The sequence below is a fragment of the Macrobrachium nipponense genome, chromosome 41 (genome assembly GCF_015104395.2).
Source record: "Macrobrachium nipponense isolate FS-2020 chromosome 41, ASM1510439v2, whole genome shotgun sequence".
NCBI classification, from domain to species: domain Eukaryota; kingdom Metazoa; phylum Arthropoda; class Malacostraca; order Decapoda; family Palaemonidae; genus Macrobrachium; species Macrobrachium nipponense.
The window spans coordinates 21130387-21142346 of record NC_061102.1 but is presented as its reverse complement, the minus strand read 5'-3'; the positions used below and the strand labels follow the sequence as shown (position 1 = coordinate 21142346).

Below are 11960 nucleotides of genomic sequence, written 5' to 3'. Positions count from 1 at the left end.
CGTAAGTAGTGGTTCACGAACACTGACTGACATCTCCAGAATGTTGTCTCCATCAGATTTCGCACGGACATATTCTTGTTGAAAGCAAGAGAAGTTGCTATGGCTCTTACTTCGTGTGCTTTCACTTTAAGAAGCCTAAGATGTTCTTCTCTGCAGGATCCGTGTGCTTCTTTGATGAGGCTTCTCAAGAAGAAGGACAATGCGTTCTTTGACAATGGACGAGTAGGGTCTTTTACTGAACACCACAGGACCTCTCGGTTGGCTTTCAGTTGCTCTTTTCTTCTAAGTAGTATTTTACCATTCTCACTGGGCAAAGAGTTCTCTCGGGTTCTTCTCCTACCAAAGAAGATAACCCACGAATCTCGAAGTTCTTGGGCCATGGACTTGATGGGTTTTCATTCTTTGCAAGAAAACCAGGAAGGAAAGAGAAAATGAGAGAGTCCTCCTTAAAACCCACATTACCATCAATCGCCTGAAGCTCACTCACTCTTCTGGCGGAAGCTAGAGCCATCAAAAACAGAGTCTTCCTGGTAAGGTCTCTGAATGAGGCTGAATTAGGGGGTTCAAACCTAGAGGACCCAAGGAATTGAAGGACTACATCCAAATTCCAGCTAGGTGTCTTAGGAGACTGCATTTTCGTTGTATCAAAAGACCTAATAAGGTCCTGTAGGTCCGCTTATCTTCCGATAAGTTGAGGCCCCTGTGCCTGAAGACATTCGCCAACATACTACGATAGCCTTTAATCGTCGAAACGACTAAGCCACATTCTTGTCTTAAGAATAAAAAAGAAGTCTGCAATTTGATTCACAGAGGTACTGGAAGAGGAAACGTTATTCCTCTTGCACCATCTTCTGAAGACATCCCACTTCGACTGGTACACTCGTAATGTGGAAGACCTCCTCGCTCTAGCGATTGCCTTAGCAGCTGCTGACGAAAAGCCTTTCGCTCTGACCAGTTTTTGGACAGTCTGAAGCCAGTCAGACTGAGAGCGGGGAGGTTTTTGTGGTACCTGTCGAAGTGGGGCTGTCTGAGTAGATCGCTCCTTAGAGGAAGCGATCTTGGAAAATCCACTAGCCATTCCAGCACCTCTGTGAACCAATCTTGTGCTGGCCAAAAGGGAGCTATCAAAGTCATCCTCGCGGAATCTGACTCTGCGAACTTTTTTAAAGTCAACCCCAGAATCTTGAAGGGGGGAAACGCGTATACGTCGAGTCCTTTCCAATCGAGTAGGAGAGCGTCTATCCCTATTGCTCCTGGATCCGAGATGGGCGAGCAATAAAGATCCAGTCTTTTGTTCTTTGAAGTTGCAAACAGGTCTAAGAGAGGCCTGCCCCACAACTTCCAAAGGCTCTGGCAAACATCTTGGTGCAGAGTCCACTCTGTGGGAAGGACCTGATCTTTCCTTGCTGAGGAGATCTGCCCTTACATTCCTTTCTCCCTGTACGAAATCTGGTGAGAAGTTTTATCCCCCTTTCTTCTGTCCACAGAAGAAGATCTCTTGCTGTTTCGTACAGAGAGAAGGAATGCGTCCCCCCCGTTTCCTGATGTATGCCAGAGCCGTGGTGTTGTCAGAGTTTATTTGCACAACTGCTCCTGTCACATCTGACTCGAACTCCTTCAGAGCAAGCCACACGACTATTAGTTCTTTCCTGTTGATGTGCCAGGAAGACTGGTCCGCCACCCAGGTTCCTGACACCTCCTTGGTTCCCAGAGTCGCCCCCCAACCTGTTTCCGCCGACTCAGTGGAGAACACACAGGCTGGGGTTCTGGGATTGAGAGGACAGTCCCTGCGAGAACTTGTTGGGATCCGCCCACCAAGCTAACTCCTTCTTGATTTGATGAGAAATTGACAGGGATGAAAAGAAACTTCAAATCCTGAGAAGGACGACTCCAATTCCGATGAAGAAAGAATTGGAGCGGTCTCAGGTGCAACCTTCCTAGGGAAACAAATTGCTCCAGTGAGGAGAGCGTCCCCAGCAGACTCATCCACTCCCTCACGTGCATACTTCTTTCCCTAAGAAGGTGTTACTTACTTTTTCGAGTCCCCGGGCTATCCTCTCCTGTGACGGAAAAGCCCGAAAACTCAGAGAGTTCATCTGGATCCCCAGATAAACGCACTCTTGAGCGGGACTCAGACTTGACTTCTGCAGATTGACCAGAAGTCCTAAGGAATAAGTCAAATCCAGGGTTTTCTTCAAGTCCTTCAGACAACGATCTCTGGAATTGGCCCTTATAAGCCAATCGTCGAGGTAGAGCGAAATCCTCACCCCTTCTAGGTGAAGCCATTGTGCTACATTCCTCATGATGGCCGTAAAGACTTGGGGGCCGTGGAGAGGCCAAAAACACAGGGCCCTGAATTGGAAGATTTTTCCCCCCATCATGAATCTTAGAAACTTCCTCGAGGAAGGATGGATTGGTACGTGGAAAAGTAAGCGTCCTGTAAGTCCAAGGACACCATCCAGTCCCCTGGATGGAGTGCTGCTAACACCGAGGCAGTGGTCTCCATCGTGAACTTCTTCTTTTCGACGAAGAAGTTCAGGGCGCTTACGTCCAACACCGGTCTCCATCCCCCTGAACTAGGAACAGGCGGTTGTAAAAGCCTGCCGAAAGATGATCTGCCACTAGTTCGATCGCCTCCTTTTCCAGCATCTGATCTACCGCTAGTCGGAGGGCTTGATTCATGATGGGGTCCCTGTATCTGGCCGTCAATTCCCACGGGGTATTCGTCAAGGGAGGCCTCGAAGAGAACGGGATGAGGTAGCCCTTCCTCAAAATTGACAGGGTCCAGGCATCTGCGTCTTTCTGGGCCCAGACTTCTGCAAACTGTAAAAGCCTGGCGCCTACAGTTGTCTGAAGGACTTGAGTCTTACTTGGGAGGTTTGATTGACTTTGTAAAAGTCCTCCCTCTTCTATTTGGTTTCCGACCTCTGAACGAAGAGGATCTAGAGGTAGAAGCCCCTCGAAAGGGTTCCTGAGAGGTCGGCTTCGCTTTCTTCGTCTTAGTCTGGAAGGTAGGGCGCGGCTTCCTTGCAGACTGCGCTAGAAGGTCCTGCGTAGCTTTGGCAGAGAGAGCCTTCGAAATGTCTTGAACCAGGTGTTTAGGAAACAGCTGCGTAGAGAGAGGGGCAAAAAGCAAAGACGATCTCTGAGCATGTGAGACAGACTTTGTTAAAAATTAGCAAAATACTGATCTTTTCTTCAAGACCCCTGCTCCAAACAATGAAGCTATTTCGCTGGCCCCATCCCTCACCGATTTATCCATACAGGATAAGACACAATTCAAATCCTCCGGAGAAAACGTGTCCGGTCCTTGAGTTTTTCTTGGCTAGGACTCCGAGTGGGACCAATCGAGAAAGTTGAAAACTTCCAAGACTCTAAAAATGCCTTTTAGAATGTGATCTATTTCATTCATTGCCCACGTAGTTTTGGCCGAATTCCAATTCAAAGCTGATCTTCTAGTGGCGTCTACTAAGGGTGCCGAAAAATTCTGCGTCAGCTGAAGACGGAAGGCCCAGTCCCAAGGGTTCTCTGTTACTCATACCAAAATCCTGTCCGTCCTGAAAGCTTCGACGGAGGGAAGGCAAACATAAGTTTTCCCCGCTTCTTCTTTTAGTACGCATCCATGAACCGAAACTCTTGAGCGCTTCTTCATAAAGAGAGTCGGTTTCATTCTCACACACGAAGATCCTTTCGTTGCTTTTGCTGTGGAGAACAACGAGTGTGGAGAAGGAGGAGCAGTAGGGCTCAAAGACTCTCCGAACTCCTGAAGGAGAAGCTCTGTGAGCTTCTTGTATGAAGAAACTGCTGCCGATGTATTAAGTTTCTTCCTCAGAGGCTTCCTGGTCTTCTTGAAGAGGAGAACGAGGATGAGGATCCTTATGAGAATCCTTAGGTGATTTCCTAGCTGGGGTACAGTGCGGTGAAGGAGACAAACGTCTTGAATGAGGAGAAGATTCCAAAGTAGAGCGGCGTACAGGAGAACGACGAGTCCGTAATAGAAGGACGCTTATCGAAAATTCTTGTCTCATCTCGCATTCCTTCCTCAAACGAAGACAAACTCTTAACAGCAAAAGAGGAAGGACTCCCTTCCCTAGAAAGACCACGTCTATCCCTAGGGAGACTACGGAGAGGGAGAGCGCCTACTAAAATCCTGGCGCCGAGCGCCTATCTGTCACAGGGCGCTTACGGGAATCCTGGCGCCTACCAAGCGGCGAAAACGTTGCTAAAAACAGGGCGCCTATCAGGAGCAGGGCGCTTGAGAAGGCTCTTTGATGCCTACGAAGCGGAGAGCGGACTGCTATGCTCCGAGCGCTTAAAACGGAAAACCAGGGCGTTCGACGAGATCTTGGTCCTTACCAAGGGGAGAACGTCTGTAAGGCTCCGAGCGCCTAACAGAAGCAGGGCGCTTGAGGCGTTCTTGACTTCTCTAGCAAGAGGAGACCGATCAGGAGTAGGGAGTCTCGTGAACGAAGAGCGCCTACTAGGTGATGAAACGAAAGCAAACGAGGATCAAGGCGTCTTTCTCCAGGAGAACAGCTTTGACTAAAAGAAGGACGCTTACCAGGGCGCAGGTGCTCCTACTAGACTCTTGATGTCTTACAGGGAGGAGCGAACTCCATGCGATGAGCGCCTACCAGTCACGTTATCCGACGCCCGACGACAGTAGTCGGAAGGAGAAGCGCGCCTACTTTCAGAAGGGCATTCCCTAGGTTCTCTGAGAAGGCGAGGAGAAGAAAGACGAGACGGAGACGACGAAATAAGTCTTCTATGACCTGCGCGACTCTCTCTTCTTGCACGAACTCTAGAAGAAGGAGAAACCCAGAAGGGGCGGACGGCGTCTACACGAGCAGGAATCCGATCTGGGGAAATATCTTCATAGTCCAATGAGCGCCTATCCGACGAATGGCGTCTCGACACCTAACCGAGCGGGAGTGGTGTTCCTCTCGTGAAATCCTACGATGTGTAGAAGTATCCTCAAAAGAAGGAGATCGCCGATTACAGGAGAGCGCTCTTCCGACGAAAAAGCGCCTCGATCTCTTGATAGGGAGAGACAAATCCTTCCTTCTACGCGATCTCGATGCCAAGGAGTCCACCAAGGCTGTGATCTGAGCTTGCAGGCCCGCTAGCACTCGAGAAGGAGAGTCCCCAGGATCTTTTTCCGAAGCAAGCTCAGCGCGAGGCGAGGCGGGAGAAGGAGGGCGATCACAGGATCTCCTAGGCTTCTTTGCTTGCAAGGAAGCTACATCAGAAAAGTCTTCTGGGCTGGACGCTAACGTACTGAAGGGAGCCTCCGCAGCCCTCTTCAACGGGCGTGACGCCTCCTTAGAGCTCCAACCACGCTTCGGCGAAGGAGAAGAGGACGACGAAAAACACTGACGAAGAATATCCTTCTTCTTACGATCCAAGGCAGCCTGGGAGCGAATTTCAGGATCTGCCGAGGGGACGCCTGACGGTGGGGGCTCTCCTAGCCCATCCTGCGGCTTTCGACTTTCCTCCTCCACTGGAACTGGGAGTCTGGAAGAGGTCTAGGCCTGGAGGCACTAAGGAGCCGGTCAGACGCACCCTCACATCACTGGGTACACTGCACTTATCATCACTGACACTCTTACCTTGATCAGTACGAAGATTCTTGTCTTCCTTAGAACACAACGGAAGCTTTTGAGGCCGCCGCCTCCGAAGCACGAATCATACGGTTGCTCTTGCGGTGCGATGGAGCAGGAGACTGAGACCTGGGAGGAAGGTTCTAAAACTACATTAATGTTAGTTTCATTCTCACTCATTCTCCGACCTGCTCGAAACTCCTTGAAGAAGCTTTACGTACCCTATCCCTTTCAAGTTTCCTAATATAACGAAGAAAGAGCCTTATATTCATCTTCGTTCAAAACCTCACACTCTTGACACGGGTTACTAAACAAACATTCATTCCCCCTACATTTAACACAGATAGTGTGGGAGGTCAACCGCAGCTTTCGGTAACCTCACCTTACATCCATACAGTCAAACATACTCTAAACAAAACCGGAGTTTTGGAAACAGAATCAACATCAGACATTCTACAGGAAAATCCAGCGCAAAGTCAATAACGGTCCCACAATCAGCGTATGCCTCCCCAAGCCACAACCATAGAGCGAATACTGTCACCAAAATGTCCAAATCAACTCTCCAGCAAGCGAGAAATGAAGAATATCGGAATGAAACAACATGTTGTTATCGCTTCAGCGACAGAAAAAAATCTGGCTGGAGAGATAGATTGGTTCATACACCCGCCACCCAGCGGCGGGTAAGGTAGACCACCTGACCTACCTGTCGCGTGTGCCGCGAGATTTGTGAAATTCTGTCGGAACGTCGGAGACTGTAGCTAAGTATATATCTGGCAGGGAAGTTCATGTACAAAAAATAAAAATTACCTTAAAAATCTGCAATTTGTTCCTAATATGGAGATTCACACCTTAAGAAGGTGGTATGCCTGGAGATCATGACTGGTGTTGATTCTCCACCAAGATGTGTCAACTTCGTAGTCACATTTAGTGAGCAAGGGAAGGATGGCACCTTTAAGCACCTGCATTTAAGAGCAAGGGAAGGATGGCTCCTTTAACCACCTGCACTTAAGGAAAACATGAGACCAGCACCAAAGTATAGCTATGCCAGTTTGTGGCGTTACTCAATGAAAATCAAATTTTGCATTCCCATGTTGGACAGGAAGAGCACCTTTGAAGGTAGCATATCACTTGTAGAATTCAGTTCTTTGTTGATACTTTGGGTAACTGGATTACTTTTGAAGCTTTTGCTCAATACGATTTTGCTCTTTTTACATTATAATCACTGTAAAGTACTATTATGTTTACTGAATGGTTCCTCATTATGTCAAGACAATACACCAAAATAATGATGTTGTACATTCTATGAATCTTCAATTCATAGAATTTATATTTGTTCATAACCATTTGATGAATTGGAAGTGCAAGAAGGATGGTTCCCACTCACTGCAAGTAACTAGTACTGTACCTAATTTACAATTACTTCTGCTGAGAACAGTGAGCTTTTTATTTTGGAGACAGAAGGCACATGAGGTGTGAAAGTCTAAAGCCATAACTTAAACATGGAAAGTAAATGCAAGCAACCTTTTCTCCTTTCTCTTAATGAATCCCTTACATCCACTTATATGTACTATATTGTTTTGTGTGCCTTATACAGTTCATTACATATTATAATTGAGGGTTTCTGCATTGTCTCTTTAGCCCAAACTTTACCCTGGTAATTTAAGAACACATTTTGAGCTAATCCTGTGAGCTATAGGAAATGAGACTTGCTAATCTGTTTAACCTACTTTATAACAGTAATAATGATGCCTTTATTTTTCAATTTGAAAAAATAAAAAGGCACAGTCAATAATATTAAATCAAGATTTTCTCTTAGTGGTGAGTCACTATATGTTTTTCCCACAGTCTTCCGTCTTAGGAACTTTTGCCTTTAGTCTCATCAGGTAAAAGGTAGTTCTTAGTCTATGCATTATTCTATGATTGCCGAGCAATTCTAAAGACTTTCATAATTGCTACTTCTTTACCTAGTACATTTACAATAAATACTCAGCCCCTCTCAATTTCTTTAGATTTTTGTTTATTTTTTAGGTGGTACAGCAAATTTTTTCTGCAACTTTCCTATTTATAATGTGTTCTTCTTATGACACTCCTGCCATGAATTCTAGCAATGTGTAGTCACACCTTTTCACAATCTCTAATATATCTGTGTAAGAGTTCATGTCTCCTCTACATAAAAATGCACACACTTTATACACATTATAAGTTTTTTGCCGTTTACTAATAGGGTCCTCTTATTAGACTGTATTTTAGTAATTTCATTCCACTTCATTCTATTGCTACTCTTTCTTACTGCTCTCTATTTGTTTCACAGTCAATTGTCCCCCCCAAAAGATGATAAAAAAAGTTTTATATCTTCTCCCCCTACTCTTGGAATATTTTGGACAACAAAAATCCTTTATTCCATTATACTTTGCAATCCTAAGCATTTATTTTTAAATCACTGTTATGTTCGATACATAGTACTGAGTCCCCTCACTTCAGCCACAGTATCCTGTGGTCATTTTCTTGGAAAAGAATCCTAAAGGCCAAGCAAAAATAGCTATAAAACATTGCCTTTTATGCAGCAAAATAAGCATTTAATATATACATGACGTATGTATGCAACATTTCAGGAATTAACATTTATATTTAAAAACTTACTAATATACAGTAACAGTAATTATGAAATCTATGTACACTCTAACCTCCATAAGCAGTTGAAAGCTTTTCATTTCTATAAAAACACTAGTGTACTACCAAGATAAAAAGTTACCCAATAGTCTCTTTCAGATGCACAACAGGAAATACCACTGTACAATAGACTGTAATGCTTGGTTAGAATTGCCACAGCTTTAGCTGTAGATAGAAGTAAATGAAATTCAGAGAGGATATTTAAAAATTTTTATTTGTCAGTTGGATACATTCAAATGCTGACTTCTTAGAAAACTGCACTAACGGCAAGTACAATAAAAAAAAAAGCAAGAAGCATTTGAACTATTAATTTTTACATAAAGAGAAATTCAAATAAAGATTAATTTGTTTAAACAATATCCAGTTAAAGTCAGCTGATGAACTACTGTATCTAACTTAAACATCTTTGAAGGGTTCTATTTTCAAAACAAAAGCATTCTTTGGGATACATACTTAAATTACATTACATAAAGGTATACAAAGAACAAAGGAAGGTTAAATTATTACTACAAGGACATATAAGCAATGTGGACACTAATATATACAGTACCTAAAATTTCATATATAAAGCATTCTTAAAAATCAGGTCAGATTACTTTCATTTTCTTATTAATATCTAACAAAGTACTAACATTTCATATATAAAGCATTCTTAAAAATCAGGTCAGATTACTTTCATTTCTTATTAATATCTAACAAAGAAGAAGAATGTTATTGCTCGGCCTTATGAACAGCATGGTATGCATTCCGAATGAGGGCATATGGGAAGCAGGCCTCCAAGAGATCCATGGTCAGGAATGGAGACTGTACAACAATCTGGAAAAGAAAAACACAGGATATGATACCTTTAATGTCACTAGTTGTGGTTGTATCTAAGACACCTACGGTATCCCTTATTACTAATCTGAAAGAATAATACTGCTATCACCCCATCTTTCCTTGTTGAAGGGTATAGTCTAAAGCGTGCCTCTAGCAGTATCTTGATCAATTCAACTGATTTTTTTCACTAGCTTTTAATCTAATTGCTTTAATACCCTCCTATATAGATCATGTGCAAAAATCTTAAAATCTGAAGCAACATTAGGCAATGTTTCCTATATGAATAGAACCTTCCCTAAAAACTCCACATCCAATACCAGTCTTGGATTTCAACCAATCTGTAAAAATCAGAGTGGTATTCAAGTGTCCTGGTGTATGCTTTTGAGACAGGTACCCGAACTCCTCAGATTGATCATAAAAAAACATTCAAAACAATTTCTGATTGTAGCTATACTGGCAGGGAATTGGGAGAATTTTGTACAATAAGCCCTCACTGCAGTAGCAAAATCGGACAATAAAAATCATAAGGTATCTTTCCCACATCAAAAAACAGTGTTTGTCAATGACGGAATGAAAATGTGACAACCAAATAATTAGAACATTACTGTGCAATTCTGTAAACAAAACTTTGTACAGTAATTGACATTTTAAATGTAAAAAGAGCACCGTCATAAGGTACAATAACAGTTTTTGTATTTTAAACTTACTTGGTGTAGCAAAATATATGTAGCATCTCGATTCTTGATGACATCTTTATCATTCTCTCTTCCCAATCGAAGGAGACTTGATGATGCTAACTGTAAGTAATGAATGATCAAATCTTATTAGATAAAAAAATCTGCAAAATGCATCAATTAAGTATAATTCACAGGTTTCAGCTGGAGAATTTCACATTTGCTATGAACTGAAGGCATCTTGAACTTGGTTAAGCAAATAGAATACAAGTAGTATATTTTTATACTATGAACCTAAATAGTACAGTAACTTACAGCCAAAAATTCTTTCAACCTCTCCTCAATGTCTTGTGCTCTCCCACAGTATGTGAATAATGCTGCAAACAGGGTATTCACAGCCTGAGCCAAACAATGGGAATTATTTGCATGTGCACCATATGCTGTTTTATAAACCTGAAAGAATCGAAAAAAAAATAAAATCTTCCCCAAACAAAAAACTAAAGTAAAACTATTTTTATTTCATTTCTGTTAAGATAATAATGCATGATGCAATGATATTTGTGTTATCACATGGCATCAATCATAAACATACCTAATATCTGAGCCTTGACTATCCTGAGGTCACTATTCTTTCATCTAGACTAGAGGTATGTATCCATCCTTCAACTTTCTTTTTTTTAAGAAACTTTCTGTGCTATATCAGCTTTGCTTGCTCCTCCTAGGCGTTTAATTGTTGCCAGGGATCTGACTATCCAGTATTTATCAATAACTTTTTTATTCAAGCTCATTTAATCAATCTTTTCTCTTTTTTTTTTTTTTTTTACTCCAGTCTACAGTAATTTAAAAATTTAGTAGATATAGATACAGCAGGTTTCACCTGGATCACTGGCTTCACTAGTGTCACCTCTGAGTAATAATCCTTTATACCTAAAGTAACTTTGTTTCCTCATGGGGACTGCCCTATTCCAATACATTATTCATTGGTTATTTCTTGAAATATTTACTGATTTTGAAAAAGATTTTAGATGTGTATATTATGCTTATTGGCAACGCCTGGTTACGCAGTTAGTGCCAACAAGTAGGCTGCTTTGTTAACTGGTTTATTCCTGTCTAACTACATTTGCTTTTTTGCCACATAATTTTCTGACTTTTTGGATATTTTGCACTTTTTGGATTATTTTCCTTATTTTTATTTTCTTTGCTATTTTCCTAAAATTATCAATCTGTTTCAGTATTTAATGAAAAATAAGATGGATGACGGACACATACCTGCACAACATAAATGCCTATTCAGTACACAACCCTCTGTCTGGCAGAACAAATATGAGTGAACCCAAGATATTCTGGACACTATGTTACAGTAGAAATCAGAATGAGTAATGGGTTGGTGGGAAAATACCTGATCAAAGTTGTAAAAATATAGTTTAATTCAGTTATATTATATCTTTATAAACTGAGCTCACTTAAGCTAAGACCTGTTTAAAATCAAATATCTTACCGTACTATCCATACGAGCTAGCTTGGGAATGGATACAGCTACAAATACCATCAACAAACACGTGCTAACAAATTCTTCATCAGGGACTTCTGTTAGCAATATGAAAGACAATGACATGTTAGCTCAATTTTTGGTGGATACAATGCAGTACTGTAACAGTTATGCTTTACTATATAACCATAACCAATAATTTACCCAAGCCAAAAATTAAGACCTAAGGCTTAATATAAATACCTGTTTGGGCATCTTCAATATAATAATTTAAGCATAGTGTTGATGTTTCTAAAACAACCAAAAAATATCAGACACAGGACCAACAGCTTACCATTTTTGTGTGTTCTCAATACATGTACCAGTGCTGGGTCTACTTCACAACGGGTGTCCCGCAAGCAGCAGACATCTCAATTAACCAACTGCAACACATGGCATAAAGATGAGATATGCAAACATACAAATAATCTTAATATGCATTACCCAGAGATAGTAAAAATATTTTCAGCACTGTAAGAAAATTTTCTAGGTACGTATATAATTTATTTTCTTTTTCAACAGAGAAAAACCAAGGTATAAATCACAATATGACCAAAAAGCAATACTCCAAAATACATTTGTTAAAACAAGATGCTATAGCAAGCCATAAGATCTTATTTATAATATTACAAAATAAACCATTTAACTCATTATAGTATTTACAACTCA

General features: G+C 41.7%; 1 protein-coding gene across 1 annotated transcript; it reads right to left on the bottom strand.

The window, feature by feature from the left end:
• Positions 1–8468: 8468 nt before the first annotated feature.
• On the bottom strand, positions 8469–11643 carry LOC135212581 (membrane-associated protein Hem-like). The gene is made up of 6 exons (XM_064246125.1): positions 11587–11643; positions 11262–11350; positions 10079–10216; positions 9797–9886; positions 8934–9086; positions 8469–8856 (listed from the first exon to the last, which is right to left on the bottom strand). Exons 2-5 carry the CDS (start codon positions 11310–11312, stop codon positions 8982–8984), a joined length of 384 nt encoding a protein of 127 aa, XP_064102195.1. The 5' UTR covers positions 11313–11350; positions 11587–11643; the 3' UTR covers positions 8469–8856; positions 8934–8981.
• Between the last annotated feature and the right edge of the window lie 317 nt (positions 11644–11960).

What these genes read in the sequence shown, in the direction of transcription:
- LOC135212581 (XM_064246125.1), bottom strand. Translation starts at nt 11,312, where the DNA reads ATGGTATTTGTAGCTGTATCCATTCCCAAGCTAGCTCGTATGGATAGT. An exon ending in TAGCTCGTATGGATAGTACG is followed by an intron (nt 10,217 to 11,261) that starts GTAAGATATTTG and finishes CGATTCTTTCAG; the next exon opens with GTTTATAAAACAGCATATGG. An exon ending in CATATATTTTGCTACACCAA is followed by an intron (nt 9,087 to 9,796) that starts GTAAGTTTAAAA and finishes TTTCTTTTCCAG; the next exon opens with ATTGTTGTACAGTCTCCATT.